The 18,938-nt window shown below is 41.7% G+C and overlaps 1 protein-coding gene and 1 long non-coding RNA gene across 2 annotated transcripts in view; one reads left to right on the top strand and one right to left on the bottom strand.

Annotated features, from left to right (window-relative positions):
• CHN1 (chimerin 1) overlaps window positions 1–18,938 on the top strand; it is a 111,646-nt gene that overhangs the window by 68,752 nt on the left and 23,956 nt on the right. Inside the window, exon 9 of the mRNA XM_027733536.2 lies at window positions 12,618–12,695. Coding sequence (XP_027589337.2) covers window positions 12,618–12,695 — 78 coding nt within the window. The remainder of the gene's footprint in view (window positions 1–12,617; window positions 12,696–18,938) is intronic.
• LOC113994466 lies at window positions 10,558–11,957 on the bottom strand. Its single transcript, XR_003543086.2, has 3 exons — window positions 11,909–11,957; window positions 11,138–11,363; window positions 10,558–10,660 (listed from the first exon to the last, which is right to left on the bottom strand). It is a non-coding gene; the product is annotated as an uncharacterized LOC113994466 (long non-coding RNA).

Below are 18,938 nucleotides of genomic sequence, written 5' to 3'. Positions count from 1 at the left end.
CTCTTTGCTCTGTCTGTGTGTGTATGTGTATAGGTGGGAGTGGGAAAAGCATTTTACACTGGTTACTGTTAACATGCTCACAAGTACAAATCCATGTCATTTGGCTTCTGTACAAAGATGGAAAGGACATGAGTCTGTGGTGGTCTGGTGTGTCGCCTCCCATTCGGTTAGAAAATCCCCTGATAGACAGGTGTATCTGCTCCACTAATAATTGCCCATTCATAAGTGGTTACCAAATCCTTAAGACCCATGAAGAGTGAAATGATTGGTTTAGAAGTGGTAGCAGAAAGAGTAGTAGTTACGGGTGCCTAAATGAAGTATTAGACTATAAAAATAAAAAAGAACAACCATTTATGCTTTGCTTAATGCCACAGCTGATCTGTTCTGACCCTTGTTTCTTTCTTTTTAAATCTTTTGCAAGAAAAAATATATTTTCAGCTGAAACTTCTCATGCTTAATTTTAGTCTCTAGCTGAATGTTTTCTGACTTTGAACAAAGTAAGGAGAGCAGTTTTGTTACTAACTCAATAAACTACTTGCTCCTATTATTTCAAACCTGTCACACTTGTCATCAGTGAAGACAGCAACTCTTGACAGTTTTGCAAAGTCTTCCTTTGATCGTTAACTTTTAGAACATAAAACTTTTCCATATTTAACCTTTTTTCTGCATAGCATCAGCAGTTAGAAACAGTGTTGCTTTTGGCATTTACTGTTCCTACAGTCCTAATGTTTAAGCAAGGTAAGAATTGCCACGCTGAAAGATGTGGTTCTCAGTTGATGAACAGTTCTTGCTCTAATCTTCATCATCTTAGTATTGATATTCCTCCATACAACTTCCAAGATAATTACAGGATAATGTGTTTCTAATAGTGAAGTTCATATTATAATGCACTTTGATTATATTGCTGTTCAGTGGGGATTATTACTGCATTTTCTTAGAGCTTAAGCAGTTTGAAATAGGTTGCCTAAGGAACATTAGAGCTAGTATCACAGACTGAAATGTCCTCTATTAAGCCTTAGTCATATGTGTATGTGATTTAATAAATTTTTTCATGTTTCCCAATTTGTGAATTAGATTAGTAGCACTTAGAGGCAAGCAGCTTTTACCCTTCCTGAGAGATGATTGGAGGAATTCTGTGAAAATATGAAAGGCCGTGTTCCCAATTTCCATTTTGCATGTAATGGTGCAATATTTTAAAAGCTCTATGCTTTATATCATGTATCAAATAGTTTATTGGTAGAAGATTTCTGATGATTTTACATTGCTGAAAAATGTTGAAGCCATTTCCCAGAGTTAATATGGTAGTGAATTGCATTTGCATTCAGACATTTCTGTGAATTGGCTGATGATTAGAGTAGTGATGTGTTTAATGCAAATGCACAAAAATTGTAAAAAGTATTCTATGTTGTTATGTTTCACAGAATTTCAAGTGCTCAGTCTCTTAAGTGACAGCTTCTCATTCCCTCCAGCCTCCACCCAAATCCTTGGTAGCGTTCGTCGCAGTGCTGCAGCCGTGTGCCTGGGAGCTTCCAGTCACCTTTGTCACACTGAAGTTTGCCAGGCAGACTCACTGCTCAGCAAGCTGATCATGCTGAGAGCTTATTGGATAATTATTTTCTTTATAGGCTTTATGGGTTAATTCTCTTGGGCTATTTTTATTGTTGAAAATTCAAACCACCTCGGTGTTAGAAATAAGCAGTGTCACTTAAAGTGCTAGTTGACAGTGGCAGTACAAATGAAAAATTGCCCTGTAAGATGAGATGAAAAGCACACTAAGAAAGAAGGAAGCAGATGTGCTGATTTAACATTTTGTTCATTTTCAATGAATTTAAGTAATGGAAATATACCCCAAACTTAGTCTTTTAGCTTTGATGTGACTCATACTCACAATAAAAGCTGCTGTTCAAAAATTGCGCACACCTGAAATCCCAAATGTACTGATTGGGACCTGGGACTAGTGTTTTTAAACTGAAAATAGACATCAGTTAAACATTATGTTGTAAGAAACCACAGACTTGCTGGGAGGGTGGGAAAATAAACCCCCCTGAGTCTCTCCTGTGTAACAGAGGTTGTATAACTTGTCCACATGCCGATGCTTCTCCCTCAAAAGGTTAATATTCTGCGTAGCCCAAATTTATGATGGGGAGTTGCGTTGCCAGCCCCATTTTGAATCATTCAAAATCATTCCATTTTCAAATCAAGTCGTTATTTAAATTTATTTCAAAGATGCTGTGTTTGACCATTTGAGATGATGGTTTCTTGAGTGCCTGTCTCAAAAATTTTTAACAGTCATAGCTTTCTGTAGGGAAATGGGATGTTTCCTGCCCTTACATGAAAATTTTCATGATAGAAGCACTTTAAAATGTCAATTAGGAAACTAAGAGGGAATAAATAGGAAAGATGAACCATATGTGGAAAAGGGAGAGGAGAATATTGGAACACTGGTTAACAGAAGTAAAAGGGGCCTTTTCAGAGAATGTGATCAGGGATTAGATGATTTTATGGGTGGAAATAAACTGATAATTTGTTAATAACTGGTAATTTGAGTTTGGGAGCAGAGTATAATTCCACTGCCAATGCCACTCTGGTATCATTCATTGCAGGTTTCAGAGCAGTCTTGATTTGAATAGAGATTTATGCAAGAGTAGTGGGAGCACACACGAGACTCATCTGAAGGGTGATCAGCCCACCTCGTTCTCCAAGTCTGCCTAATTGCATTGTATAAAATGAATAGACCCTGACCCACAGCACTGGTGCAGCTATGCCCAGGGACACATATAGAACTAGAAAACTGGTAATTGGGGTCCACAAAGAGTGCTGGTGAGCACTGGGGGTCACCCCATTTTTATTTTTTTTTTTTTTTGCAGTGAGATGGTCCATAATCAGGTTTTCACCATTATAAATTTTGCAAGAATGTTGCGTATATCCATGTGACAACTATGGTATTCCTTCAGGTTAAAAATTGTTTTCACCTTGACTCATGGGTTTGAATCAAGTGATAATTGAGGAACAATTAGGAGACTTTGCATTCTTAGTCTTATTTATGCTAAATAAGTATGATTATGGACTGAAAGTATGTTTAAGAAAGAAACTGTGACAGCACACGTATCATAGCAACATAGCTTATTCAGGAAGAAGAGGATGGATTTGAAATAGAGGATATGCCAAAGGAGCAGGTGTAGTCTGAAATACAAAGTGTTTAGAAATTAATGAGCTGCAGTTTTCAATTATAACAGTCATTGAATTATTCCAAATTGAATTACTGTGTAGAACAAAAAAGGCTAATATTAGATGCATTAGACTGCCAAACGAGGCTAATGTGAAATGAGTATTATACATCAGGTAAGAAAATACCAATGAGACATAAAAAGAAATTTCCATACTCTTGCCCACGTTATACCAGTAGCCAAAGCTCCTATTCCATAAGGAATAAATTAAAAAAACCTAATAAATACAATAATAGAAAGACATTGTAGATTACATGGTTGTCATTATCCCTAAGTTCATTTTCAGTTCCAAAAAGATATAGAGGTTGCTTGTAAAAACTGCTTTTATCAATATGATTCTTAAATTGATATTATAAAGGAAGTGTTGTAACTTATGTATTTCCTCATCAAAAGGGTATGGTTAAACTTTTTGATGTGCCTTCTCTTTTATTTTTATTTTTCCTTTTATTTGAGGAAATCCTTATAACAGTATGGGTCAGATGAGGAATAAATTATTACCAGTCCCTTGTGGTTTCGGAAGATTAGTCTTAACAGCGTGTTTTCTCTTATGATACTTTAATGTAGTATATCAGTAAGAAAGAGCATTTGCCAAAAGAGTGGCATTCATGCAGCTGCCAATTTGTGTTACATTTTGATTCTTATCACTGCTATAGAGCACATGGCATTTATAAATTACTTTTAAGGTCTTTTTGGAATACAGTCTGCCTTGACATGTCACGAGTAAAGAGGCTTCTGCTGGAGTGACCCCTCACTACTGTGAACGTCAGTCATGCCTTGGTCACAGCAGCACAGCTCTCTGCAGGCCAGCAAGGAGACACACCATAGACCAAGGGATGGGAAGGAAACACAACACTGTTAGCTGAAATAGAAAATGCTGACTCAGTGGGAGCAGGATGGAGGAGCTGTTGAGGAATAGGCTCTCTGTTGCTGACCAGTGTGAGGATTCCTCCCTTAGGCAGAGCTCCTTGTTTCAGTTCTTCTTCCCAAAGGTCTTCTAGCTGCAGAACAGATCTCTCTAGCCCTGATTTACTGATGTATAATGGTATAATAGTTAACTTAAACTATGTGAGTAGTCCTCCCAGTCTTTCTGCTTCTGCCTTTCCCAGGGAGAAGAGTACCTGGCACAGGCCTATTCTTTAATTGCTTTAACTCACTGTTTAACTTACCACCTTCATGGCCCAGGCTCCTGGCAGGAGGGGAGGAAGATAGGATGGACCAAAACCAAAACTATGGAGGATGGAAGGGTGGATGGAAAGGATGGAAAGCAAAATTGCAAAGGACAGTCTTTGTCTGAAGGATTTACTGGAGACAAATTCCAGTGTTTAATGATGCTTCTCTTCTTAATCAGGCATTGGAATGGGCTGCCCAGAGAGGTGGTGGATTCACCATCCCTGGAGATTTTTAAACGCAGATTGGACGTGGCACTGAGTGCCATGATCTAGTAAATGGACTGGATTTGGACCAAGGGTTGGACTCGATGATCTCGGAGGTCTTTTCCAACCCAATCGATTCTATGATTCTACGATTCTTGTTCACGAATCTGGAACGCTTTGCCTGGGAAACAGTGAGGCTGACAGCCCCCTGAGGCAGGGAGGTGGTATCTTCTGTGCTCTACCAGTTCTTGGTCCCTTTCTGTAGTTTGCAAGTTTGGCTGGAGTTGGCCCCCTGTTAATACAGTTTGTTTTCCCCATGGAAGAATGGAGTTGTGGTAATGAGCTGCTACAAAGCAAGGAGACAATTGCTGAGGCTGATACCTCAGCTTGAACTTGTGGTCATGGGGAACTGCTTTCCTCGCCACAGTCAGAGTTAGGAGTGAAAAGAGCTCGTTTTTTAGCTTTCTGGGTAGCTTTTATCATGGTGTTTGATTGGCATCTCCTGCCTCGGTGTCACACAGCTTGGTAGCAGCTCCGCTTTTGTCAAGCAGTCATATCCTGCCTCTTGCAAGCAGACTGGTAGTCTGTCTTTAAGGAAGGGGCTGGAGCAGTTGGTTATTTTTACAGAGGCAGCTGGGGTCATGGGGGCATCTTGCATTGGGGTCTGCAGGGAAGAGCCCTGTGGCTTCAGCTGGCTCAGGACAAGGCAGGAGCCCTGGGAAGAGGGCAGGACTGCACTTTCTCATACAGAACACAACTCTGTTGGGAGCAGGAGCATATTATTATTTATAGAGCGTAAAGGAAGTTGTAGCTATAGATTATAAAACCCAGCTTAGCACCATTATTGATTGCAACATTCACACCCCTACCTGTGCACATTCTCACATGCCCACGTACACCCCTGTAGTGAGAGTTGTACCTATGGAGTGTGGAGGAAATCCCTGGAATTACTCCGCTCTGTCAGTGTACGCAGTGCACTGACCTCCCAAAAGCTAAGTTGCTTGATATTAGCAAAGTCCCCCAGAACTAGACCAAAAGCAGAACTTCTTAGTGGAGGCACTGTGACATTTTTATTTTATTTTTGCCATGGCTAGATCCATAGTTATATACCAAAATAGCCCTCTCCCTAGGGAGTAAAATGGATTGTATTTGCCACTGAAAAGTATCTTGCTTTTGTGCCAATATCTCCAGAACAATAAATGTTCATTTGCTTTGTCTTGCTAGTTTCTGAAAGAGAGAAATAGTCACATGGGTGCTTTTTGCCAGTGCCCGGTTTCAAATTGTCATTTCCAAAGGCCCATATTGGTAACTGCTGGGAGCAAATCTGCAACCCATCTTGCCACCAGGAACAAAATAAACTGGCTGACCCAGATCCCAATCAACTGCAGGGACCAGTAGGTTAAAGGACTAAAGCTGCAGAAGAACTTTTCTGTTGGCTTCCTTTAAGATCTCTCTGCTTTTTTATGAGTATGCTCCCTTGTTAGGAAAACATGGTAAGCACACCAGTGTGAACATGCAGTCTTCCCAAATAATGCCAATACACTTTAATTGTATTGCACAATACAGTACTGAATGAACTCACTGTCAGTGCAGTAATTTCTAGCAGCAATATTGGGCAACATTTTTTCCATAATTTAAACTAAACTAAATTTATTTTTTTAATTTAACAGCCATACTTTAAATCAAGACAACATTTTGGCTGAATTTGTTTGATTAAATTTTCAATTTAAAAATTGAAATTTAAAAACTTCTTCTAAGATTCTAGATATAAAGATATTCATTACTTACCTTGGAAATCATATACACTTACATAAAAATGTAAATAGACATTTTATTGGATTTTGCAATAAGTATTTCATTGGAGGGGGTGGGGAAAGGTCTGATTTAATTAGAATTCAGTCCATTTGGAAAATTTTGTTATAAAAACCAGAACTTTTCTCAGCAGTAGGTTTTCATCATTTAACCATGTCTTAAACCCCAACTCCCCTGTGGTTAACTCTGAACTGAAAGCGGGGTTCTGTGTTGCCTAAGGATTCCATTATACTTTGAGCACTGTGGGAGCCTGATGGTGTCCATGTGCCGGGTAAATGTGGTTGTGTTGGAATGGCAGCAAGAGAAGTCCAGCCCTGATGGTCCTTCCCACCCAGCTTCTGAGATTGTCAGCTTTCAGGTTGACCTTTTCTTTGAATAGCATTCCTACCCTCTGCTCATGCCACATGTCTGTGGGCAGAGGCTATGCCTGGTATTAGTATATCTACAAGTGAAGAAAATTTATTGAAAGCAGCTGATCACTACTTTTATTTAAGAAGTAGCATTTTGGGCTCCCTTTTCCCCCTTGTAACAATCCTATGAAAGATGACTGGGGAAATTATATTTAGCATGGAACAAGCTTCCACTAAGAACAGCATTGAGGAAATTGGGCTCAGTTTCACAATCTGACTGATTAGCTTTTGAAAATCATGTACTGAGCCCATAAAATATGCTCATAAAGTGTTCAGACAAGGAAGGATTTTCTGAGCACATGCATTTGGCTAAGTTAGCTATACAGTGAAACAGAATACGGTAAAATGTACAGTGGCTCACTGCATAGCAAACCAAATGTCTTGTTTCTTGATATATGTACAGTAGGGCATCATCTTTGATGTTTTTAAAAAATGCTTGCAATATAACTGCTGGCTAATATTATTATTAAAATACATTCCTTTGAGGGAAGGAATCATATTATATATAAAGTCTGAAATAATAAAGGCCCATTTAGTCATAACAACATGAAAATACCATATGAGAATGAAAAGCCTGCTGTCTACTGCACATGCATTCCTGAGACTGAAGAAAACATGATAATGTGTTTAAGAGCAGAGCCAGGTGCTCATGAAACTAAACACTCCATTGTATTGGAAAGGCACACAGTCTTCAGGAGACCTGATCAACTCTGGTCTGGTTATTTTAGGACTTGTGAGCTTAACCTGACTTGAAGTTTTCTGTTTTGGTTTGGTTTGATTTTTTGGTTGTTTTTTTTTTCTGGAGTAACTTTAGTTTATTACTCAACAAATGGGAATGCATTGGTTTCCCGTTTTAGAAAGATAATTTGTATGATGTTGACTGAATTGTGTGACTGGATTAAACTTCCACAATATGTCTTTCAGTGAGTGACTAATTGGAATTTACTGCAAGTCAGGGATGACTTTTAAATCAATTCTGTGGAGGCTTCATAATAAGACTTACTGATTGGGAGATTAGGAACAGAAAATACGCATACATTATGCAGCTAATACTGAGAGCAAACAGTGCTCAAGAAAACAGCTGTTTCTCCTGCACTCTGAAGGACTACTCCAGAGACAAGTAAGGAAAGTGGAGTCCCAGAAGAATCTATACTGAACCACTCTTACAGTTGAGGTTTTATAACAAATGAGAACATTTTAAATAGCAGGTTACAGTCTTTTCTTTTCCTTTTTTTTTTCCTTTCAGTCCATATGTACAATGTAGAATCTCTAAACAGATGTCTTGGTTTAAAGGCTGTCGTGTTGCTGGGTTTGGTTTTTAGTGCTTAAGTCACTAAAATGTAGAGGACTGAGAGGCTGCTCTGGTTGCATGTTCTGCTGACAGGCTGCTTGGCTATTGCTTCCAGTCGTTCCATTTTCATTTCACCTCAATCCTGTGAAATCATGTCCTGAAATTAAATTTAAGAATGACAGCCCTGCGGTTTCTTTACTCCTGGAGTCTGCACAGCATATTGCTCCCTACACATGTAATGATTGCACATGTCTGTCACAAACAATTAATAAAAAATAAAATCAAGACTTAGAAAAGCGGAAGGGAGATTACTTTCCTCCCTGGATTTCTGCCTCATTTTCATCCAGTATGTAGCAGGCAGTATCAGATAATTGTGCCCATTAAGATAGACTTCAGGCACAGCAAGTTAAAAAGATAACTTGTTGGAAAATGAAAGGGCTCTGGAGAGGAGATTTTGCTGGCGGGTGGGAGTGCAGGAGCCAGTGGTGGAGAGCAGGCATTGAATCAAAAGCCATCCAAGGGTGTAAGGAGAGCAGGACCTACAGACTGTAGGCAATAGAGACAGCATGGAGCACCTGGAGCAGGAGAGTGTCTCAGGAGAGGATAGCTTCCTGCAGGATTTGAGTTGAAGCCCCAAGTCTGTGACTTCACTTGTTTGATCTCAGGAATGATGACTCACCTCTGCAGTGACTAGGGCTACCTGAGGACAGTAGCTTGCTCTCTCTTACTTTATTATCTCACATACTGGTTAGATCTGGGCCTGCCTGATGACCCAAAACGTGGTCAGGAAGCTGAGTACAACAGAAATTTCATTCTTCATTTTGGTTTTTGAAAAAAAAGGGAATTGGTCTGTGTTAAGAAGAGCACTGCCTTGCAAAGCCAAACTCCCAAAGTTAGGCATATGCATTAAAAAATTATGTCATCCGAAAGCAGTTGTATAAATTTTAATTATAGCACAATTTTATGTTGGGGAAACCTATGTAAGAAATAGATAGCATATATGTATTTTTTCATAATTTTTCAGTTGCTGAATTTATGATTTTAACTCACTGTGATATAGGAAAGATATTAAGCTATTAGAGAGCATCCAAAGGAGAGCAACAAAGATGGTGAAGGGCCTTGAGGGGAAGCCATATGAGGAGCAGCTGAGGTCACTTGGTCTATTCAGCGTGGAGAATAGGAGACTGTGGGGAGACCTCACTGCAGTTACAACTTCCTTGTGAGGGGAAGAGGAGGGGCAGGCACTGATCTCTTCTCTGTGGTGACCAGTGACAGAACCTGAGGGAATGGCCTGAAGTTGTGTCAGGGGAGATTTAGGCTGGATATTAGAAAAAGGTTCTTCACCCAGAGAGCGGTTGGGCACTGGAACGGGCTCCCCAGGGAAGTGATCACAGCACCAAGACTGACAAAGTTTGTATGATCTCAGGCACATGGTGTGACTCTTGGGGATGGTCCTGTGCAGGGCCAGGGGTTGGACTTGATGATCCTTGTGGGTCCCTTCCAACTCAGCATATTCTGTGAACTTTCTTTCAGTGTAGGTTTCTGGTGTACACGACTCTAGTGCATATAGCACAGGTGAATGTCTGTAGGTGTAGGTGAGCCCAGTATTCCTTTATTTGTAAACAGGAGAAAATGCTTTGCACTGAACAATGGGAAGCTGATTTATGTATAACCAATAAGCAGTCTGAGTTAGATTACTCTAACACAAAGCAGTGTTAAAATTAAAATTCATAATCATATAACTACTTTCCAGATTATAACACATTTTCATAATTACAACCATGAGATAGGACATTTCCCTGTTGGGTAGTTTCACTTGTCTTTTTATTGGCATTCTTAAATTTAATTTTCCAGGATCCAGAGATCTGTTTCTACTAGCATGACTCTAAAGTGCCATTGAAAGTAACTCAGTTCTTCAGAATTAGGAAAAGGGATGCTGACAATTAAGGAGTAAGTATGGCAAAAAACCAGATACGTGCTCTACCAATGATTGAAAGTTCAGCATGCTTTGTCTGGCTTCTTAAGGTAGATTCTGATAGTAAATGTATTATTGGAAATCACTGGGTTATTTATTTCCAACAAATTAAATTTTCAAAGAATCTATTTCCCAATATGAAATTTTGTTGATGTATTTTTTCCCTTTAAAAAATAAGAGGAATTTTGGGTTGGTTCCAAGGAAAAGTGTAATGAAATGTTTCTAGAATTCACAATTTGCTTCCTGAGCCTGTTGTTACTCAAAGTTGTTTGGAGAGGATGACTCCTCTGGGGCAGGTGTAGGTCCACATTGTTCCATGAGGACTTTTACCTGACGTAGTTCCTGGGAATGAAACTGTGAAGTGACTTTAGCTAGAAGGAAAGGAAAGAATGAGCTCAAAAGCCTGCCTGCTTCCTCCTCCCCTGAGAGTCCCTACTGTTCTCACACTTACGTAGATGAAGTGGTCAGTTTTTGCCATCTCTTACTTCTCACCTCAGTTTTCTTGATCTATAGCCATGGAGTGTTATATTTGCAAGGATGTGCAGAAAAAGGCCAGAGGAGTATTTATGCACCTGCAGTAGAAGGGAGTGGTTAAAAGCAAGACAGGCAGATTGAGGTAGTCATTGGAAAATTATTTCTTGATAGGATGGATCAACCAGCCCCCTGTCTGTACTGAAAGTGGGAATTGAGTCAGGTACTCCTAATGCCTGACAACTTCACCCTGTATAATCTGTAGCCAGTGTTTTGATTATTAGTTATTAACTTGTATTGCAGAGTGTTTGGTGAAGCACCAGCCTTGATCCTTAATCTCTGCACCCTGACCCTATGCTGAGACCCAGCATATTTTTAAAACCTGTAGAGAAGGTACAGGTGGCCATGCAAGGGAACAGAAGAGGGGCTCCCAGTGAGTATTACTCTCAGCTGTATTGGCAGGACTGAGCTAACCTGTAACACTCTGATCCAGCTGCAAAGCACATACCCATTCCACCCAGAAGCCTGTGACAAACTGTGCTTGTCTTTGGTTACTGACTCAGGAGAGATAAAAATACCTTTGCTGCAGAAGGGAGAGCAGTTGCGGTGCTGCAGCCTGTGGCAGGGGAGGGAGGGCTGCGCTCTGACTGCACAGGCAGGCTGTGCACGAGGAGAGGTCTCTTGGCACCCTGAATGTCAGGATGGTGGTCAGCCCCACGGTGTAAATCCTGGCTGTGCTAAGTCAGATCAAGAGTCCATTTTTGCTGTGTCTGGCAAAGACCGTTCACACATGCTTGGAGAGCACTAGAAGAAAAAGCACAGGAGTCGAGTGGCCGTCATAGTGTCTCCTCCCGACTGTCAGTGCGCAGCTGGAGGGAGCCCCCTGAACTGGGCTGCCTGGGTGGCAGCTCCGGGTGGGTATGTCATGGTCTGCCCTGTCCTTTGTGAGCCCGTTGATTTTTGCTCCTAAGGCAACAAGTCCAAGGCTTTAATGGTTGTGTGAAATACTGTTTCCTTTACTTTGTGCAAGGGCTAGCCAGGACCTGACTGCCCGTTGCACATTTCATTGTCAGTTGCAGCCGTCCAAACTTTGGGTTTCGATCCAATTGGAAACTGTGGTCATTCACCTTCTGTTAGTATCTGTAAACTCCTAAAAAGAGGCACCACCAGCAAATCGGGGTTCGGGTCTTTGGTGGAGTGGTGCGATGAACTTTGAGTGGCATTTGTGTTCGCATCCCTACGTGATTTGAGATTGGTGACCCTCTTTTTATATGAAAAGAATCGAAAAATGTAATTTTAGGGGAAAAGTGATGAGCGTCAGAGGTCTCGTTAACCGCTCCCGGCCGTACCTCCTGGTGCACGGGCCACGTCAGACGGGGGGATCGGGGAGAGCCGCTCCCTGCCGTGCCCCCTGGGGCTGCCGGTCGCTGCCCTGCCTGTCCCCGCACCCCCGAAGGGCGCGGAGGTGCCATTTTGCAGCGGTGCTCGATTCATCCCGCGGGTGCCTCTCCCGGAGCCCACCAGGCTCCATTGGCTCCCTTGGCTGCGGCCGCCCCGGGGCGGTGCCGCTCCCGCTCCCGTTCCCCGCGGAGCCGCGCCGGGAGCGGGGCGTGCGCAGGGCGCGAGGCGTGCGCGTCCCCGCGCCCCCCGCGCCGGCCGCCGCCGATGGAGGGAGCGGCCGCGGGCTGCGCGTCCCCGCCGCCGGCTGCCGCTGCCGCGCGCCCCCGGCCCGCCGGCCGCCCGCGGGCCGCGCCGAGCCCCCCGCCCCGCCGAGCGCCGGCCCTGCATGGCCGCCCCTGCAGCCTGAGCTCCGCCATGGTCCGCGCCGCCCCGCCAGCCCGAGTGTGACGGGCCCGGGGCCGCGCCGCCTCCGCCGCGCCAGCGATGCCGGCCAGGGAGCCCTGGGCAGCGCACCGGGCGAGCGGCGCCGCGGGGCACCGCGCCGGGCAGCACGGCCGGCAGCGCGATCTACTGCTCGCAGCCTTGGGCATGAAACTGGGCGCTCGGAAGTCGTCCGTGACAATCTGGCAACCTCTTAAACTCTTTGCTTATTCACAGTTGACATCGCTTGTCCGAAGAGCAACTCTGAAAGAAAATGAACATGTTCCAAAATACGAGAAGGTTCATAATTTCAAGGTAAGAAATGTTCCTACTTAATTTCTTTTTCAGGCGTAGAGACTATAGCTTGTGTTTTAAAATGGGTCCGGTATTGGAAGGAAATCATATGTATGCAGACTATGACTTTCTAGGAACTTAAAAGCTGCAATTAAATCTCATTGCCCGTTAAATCAATTAGGCATCTTTAGAACATACCAGCAGAAGAATGAGGACTTTGTTCTTGTCTGCTTGTGTGCGTATGTTTGTTTCAATAATATTTGCCATATCTAGGTTATCTCTTTTATTTAGAATTGGTTTATACTGAGGGAGATGCTAAAGCTGAGAAAAACTGGCAAAGTCTTCTTTCAATCCAAATTAATGTAGTTCAGTTTTACTTACGATGCAAAAAAATCTCTTAGATCTGTGGTTAGATGATTACACTTATCTTGTCTCAGTTTGTTGCTGGTAAATAGCTTTGGAGGTAAGAAGTGTGTTCTACTGCATCTGGATCGGGCAGAGGGTCTGCATTTCCCATAGTTTCTGGCTTTCCTCCTCTGTCAATGAATTGAGTGTGTTGATACCAGCATGGCTTATGCCATGGGGCTGTTGAAGCTGCTGGCATGAGCAACTGTTTTAATAAAATTTACTTAGTCTTCTGTGTAGGTTCTAATTATTGTTTTAATTGTTTTAAATAAACAATGCTCTTTGATAAGAGAGAGATATGTCAGTACAACATATGCATGTTTTATGTCTGTATCTGTAATAAGCATCCGGTAAGGATTTAGTAATTTAACCTTTTGGCGGTCAAATGCATTGGATGATAGGCAGTTTTAATTGTAAGACTAAGTAAATTGATATTATACTGAATTCCTGTAGATGATGGTACAAACTTCGTATATAGTATCGGAAGCCCAAATTTTATCTTTAATGTAAAAAAACCCAACTTATCTTTTATTTCTTTTAATAAAAGGGGAGATTGTTAATATAATACATGCATCTGATAATATAAGAATCTGTTAAATGTCTTCTATTTTCAGTTTTGATTTCCATCACATGCCTGGGCATATGTGAATGTACACATGCATGCACATATGTAAATTTACCTATCCTCCATTTGATTTTAATTAAACCACATTTTGGCTTATGAGTTCAGATAATCACCAAAAGTGGAAACTTTCTGTGATCAGGATGGATTGTTTGATTTGAGTTCTTATGTAAAACATGAATTCGAAAACCATGTACAAAAGGTATGTAAGAAATGTTTTAATATGAACACTTGGCATAAAATAATCCTGACTGTCAGTTAAATACAGAGCATTTCTTCACAGGCTCCTGAGGTGTCCTAAAGATATGAAATGTCTTGCATGTCTCGTTTGTTCCTTAGAGTTTGAAGATAATTCTTGCAGATGGCAGCAGATAGTGATTTTTCCATGTACTACAGTGTGTGTAGGATAATACGGATTTAATTTTGTGCACATCTGTATTCCCTAGTTGTTTTCTTTAACAGCCTGAAACACATCTGTTTTGAAAATAATCTGATCACCTGATTTTCATTCATTTGGATTTGTTTATTTGTTTTTCTTCCAGAAATTGTTTATGGAAAGTTTGGAAGCTGTGAGCTTTCCAGTCTTTTTCAAAAACAGACTGTATATCTGCTCCAAGGTCATAGCTACAGTACAAACTTTCCACACGGATTTTTTTCTTCATGATAGTTTTACTGTAGTTCCTCTATATGTACAGTTGCCAGAAAAATATACCTTGAGAAGTAACTCTTTTCTCCAGTAAGTGGAATGGAGTCACACAGATAATTTTTGCTATAAAAAAGCAGAAGAGGACAAGCCTCTTACTGCCTTAAAGGGTGTGCTGCAACGAACCTACCTGCTGAAGGAATGCTGCTGATGTTCATGAACTCTAAATATGGCAACTCTCACATTGAAAACAAAAAATAAGCTCTTAGTAATTACTGTGTTATGGATCTAAAATGTATGACCATCATTAGCTCATGTGCTTCTCTCCTTTATCATTTCTTGCATCTGTCAAATTTTTCTTCTCACATGTATAGATGTCATCATTTAAAATGTCTGCACAAATCTCTTAGGTTGCCTGCCAAGTAGCAAATGTGCCACCCATGTGGGAAGGAAGGAAATGTCAGGTCCAGAGTCTTCAACCTAGAATTTTGAAACAAAACAAGAAAAAACAACCCAGAAACAATATAAATTTATCTAGTTCAGCTAACCAACAGTGACTGCTGTCCCCAGAGGCTCCATGGCAAAGGCAAACAGGAGGACTCCCGCTGCTTTGTACCTCTGCGGCTAATCTGCTTTTTCTTTTGCAGGCACAAGGCAACAGATAGGGACCCAGCTGCTTCTTTGATCAGTCACATCACTAGTCACAGAAATGAAGGGGGCTTGGAAATCCTTTTATACTGGAAATGCTGTAGCGTCCTGGCAGAGGGGGAGAAGCGAAGAGTCATTAATGCACAATAATAAGCGCCGTTGTCTTGGAGAAGGGAAGATGACAGCAGCAGCCACTCCAGATGCAGGCTGGGGTTAGCAAACACCCAAGAGACTTGGCCGCAGGCTAGGAGACCTCAGTTCTCCCTCCACCCCTACAGCTCCTGTCTCTTTGAGGTGGGTAGGTGGGGATACAGATGAAGTTTGAACCCTTAGTCCCTGTTGCCTGCAGCAAAACTCAGGTAGAGGAACACGCTGGCAGAGGAGCAGTGTAGCAATGGTCATCATAGAAGTGCAGATGCCTAGGGGAGGGGTGAACATGAAAGCCACTTTTAAATCATCGAAAGGATTCCTGAATAAATCTATTAACCTATGTTTCGCTCCAAGGGTTGTTTGAAAGAAGTATGTAAAGACAGTTTTGCTAGGAGTGCTGACACAGCTGGGGTTTTGAGAGATTTTAATCTTATTTAAATCTCCTGGAATGTGAGTTGTCTTCTGCCTGAAGGGAGCAGGCTGACTAGCCGGGGTGACAGGGAGCTCTGAGGGCAGAGCTGGTCGGTAATGATCTCCAGCTCTGTAATATTCTCCTGACTGCAGAGGTTTGGTCTCTGATGAGCACATCTCAGATGCAAATACAGAGTGGCTGAATTCTCTTAAATTGATCTCTATAAGTAAAGAAAGGGATGATGATTTATAAATGTCAGTTCTGACTAAGTTTTTAATTCCTGTCCCTGGGGGTGAGAGCTAGGTATTAAAAATATTTTTAAGCATATTTTTACCTTTTCAAATTTATTAAAAAATTAAATTAGCATTTCTGTGTTCTCCTCTATAAATCTAATATAGACAATTCATCTTCTATTAATTCAAATATATCAGCTGAAAGAGACTTACATTATTTGACACAGCATTTTATTTAGCTCTGATTGAATAATGGGATTTGAAGGTGAGCTAGGACTGTGAGTGTGATTTGACTGGGTCTGTCTGTTTGCATATTTGATTACTTTTGCTTTCATTTACTCTGCTTTTCTGAAATCCAGCACACCGAATGAGATCTCTTGTAAAATGAATCATTAGACCAAATCAGGACAGTCACTTCACAGTCCTCAAAATTTCAGCCCCACCTTCTCTCACAGAAAGGCTTTTTCTTTATTTCAGTTTCTTACCCACCATGGGGAATAAATTTCCCCACACTCTCTGGTACAAACTTATCCATATGGACATGTGTGTGCTCATTCTTCCACCCAATGTAGATGAATCAGAAGAGCATCTTCTGTTTAGAAGCACTTGGTGTGCTCTTTGAAATACTGACAGGGAGTATAGCTGAAGCCAGTGGCGTTACTTTCTTACAAAAAGAAGCTTTATCATGGGGGAAAGTTCTGTAACAGAAGAGTTACAGAGTTCTGTAATTTCATAGAAGTGGACAAAGTAGAATCATGCTTAGTTTTTCCCTGAAACTTATTTTACACCTCAACCCAATAAGAATGCTGTTTACTGTCCCTTATAAATCTCATACTTGCTTATCTTGTCCCCAAAAGGCAGTAACTGTGATAGCTTGTAAATTAAAATCAAATTTCTTGACCCAGCTGATATCTAGTCTATTCAATAACTTTAAGGTAGGAAGCAGCAGCACACCTCCTGGGCAGGCAGGTGAAAGAGGAGCTTCAGGCAACAGCAGGAACCACAAATTTGAGGAGAAAATGGGCCTGTGGCCAGGTGCCATGTGGATTGAAATGTTCCAGGTTGGTTATTGAGAGGAGGACTCAGTGGAGCTCTGGGTTGGGATGTGTGAGGTGGGCTCTAGGCCAAAGGACTTACACAGCAGGGTAATCCAAGTTGTGTTTAAGGTTTTCTCCATCTTCTCTCTCTGGTGAGGGAGTTTATTAGGGTAGTGAATACACAGGATTCCCCTTGCTCAGTCCTCTGCACTTTCCCACTCTGCATCTTCTCATCTCTCCATCTCCCCTCTAAATCCCATAGTTTTTTGCTGACAAAAGAGAACATACACCTAATGAGATACCTCCTGCCCAAGTCCATCCCTACCTGACATGGAATATCTTCTGCACCTCCTCGCTACCTGATGCTGTGCTTTGGGCTTGGGCACTGACCTTGCTTCTTTGCCTGTCGTTTGTGTGGGGTTGGAGAAAACAGTAAAACTATGCTTAAAAAATGTTAATGGTAAGGAGCACAGTTGTGGAAGAGGAGCATTAGCTGGGAGTTACGGGATGATAGCTTAAAAGGAGGAGGAAAGTGAAAATTTGAGATTAACAGGAAGAAATCCCCTGGGTAGTGAAATTTGTCAGTCAGTGCAATAACCTCCTTATTGCTTGGCAAATATAAAATAAGCCTGGACAAAACACCTTAAAGGTCATCCCTCCCCTCCAGCTTTTGTGACTCATGGACCCTGGGGAATTTTTAGCTTCCTTGGCTGGTTACAGGTATTCCTTCAGACATCTCTGGCTCCTGATGATTTGAGCCAGCGGAACACCCTGCAGGTGTTTTCTAACTGCCAGTGGTCCAAAGCACAGACCCACTCTTCTACCTACATTATTGCTGTGGTGCTTCACTGAAGCAAGAAGGTGTCTGTGCCTGTCAGAGCTGAACTGAAATCTGTGTTTCCATGCATCATTTTCCATAGGATATTGTCTCATTTCTCTCTTACGGTTCACAAAATGGATATGTCTCCAGAAGACTATTTTTTGCTGTGTTTCTGTGCAGTACTTGGTACTGTCATGCTGTTTCCTAGTCACTATCTTACTAATGCCTGACGGCACAGTCAATTAATTGTAGTAAATAACAATTGCAAGTTGCCGCTTGCTGAATCGGTGAACATTCAGAACATAATTCCCTTTCAAGCCAGCGGTTCTTCTAGAGAGGAGAGATGTTTTTCCATGGTTACTTAAACTAAGTCAGCCAAGATGCTGATGAGCCTTGTCTGTTGAGATTCCTCATCTCCCTCCTCAACTGAAGCAACATCCTGGCTTTTTCTTTGAGGGTGGCACATCTGAAAGGCTGAATGGGAGCTCCAGATTAGAGACAACGTGCTTTTCCGGAAGTAACTGGAGAATATGGCCTTAAATATGCACAAGAAGTGAAGGCTCAGGTGAGGATCAGTCCTTACTGCAAAGAGTTTGCTAGTATAGACAGACTTAAGCATCACTTTAATGGAGAGACTGCTGATTTTAACAAGAGTTGCTCTGTCAGTGAAACTTGCCCCGCTTCCTTGAAACAAATAAGCTCAGCAGAGCCATGCCTAAACACTAGGAAACTGGGAGATGGAAAATGCAGAAGTGCTGCAAAAAGACCAGAAACTATAACAAATGGTTACTATATTAAGCAGAGCCATTTTTCTGTGACTTGTACTGTGAACTCGTTTCTATTTCTGATGATCTGAAAACTGGGGCAGATGCCAATTTGGGGTAAATTGATCTAGTTCCACTGAAAAGAGGATGCTGGGGTTTTTATTAGGAAGGGACCTGGCACTGAACATATTTTCAAAACATCTTTAATTGAACCACTGCACTCAAATGAATATTCAGAGAGAGAGCTGGGTGCCTTTAGCACAGTCCCTGGGGAGAGTCACTGTGCGTTCTCACAGATAAGAAAACCTCAGGAAATTCGATGTTTCTATTAGACTCCTAGTACTTGAGGGAAAGAAAATTGTTCAAAGGCAGAGAAAATACCTGGAGAACGTAACTGGAGGAAAACTGCCACAAAACTTCTGAGAAGACCTCATCAACTCTATGTTGTTGCTTCTGATAGTATATTATAAAACAGTTCAAGCCAGAAAAGCTTTTAAACGTTGATGGATTTTAGTCTCCTAGGCTATTTA

This window comes from Pipra filicauda, unplaced genomic scaffold (genome assembly GCF_003945595.2).
Source record: "Pipra filicauda isolate LSUMZ 115617 unplaced genomic scaffold, ASM394559v2 scaffold5_size6683894_pilon, whole genome shotgun sequence".
Taxonomy (NCBI): domain Eukaryota; kingdom Metazoa; phylum Chordata; class Aves; order Passeriformes; family Pipridae; genus Pipra; species Pipra filicauda.
The sequence above is the reverse complement of the archived record's forward strand: the minus strand, read 5'-3'. Positions and strand labels throughout refer to the sequence as shown.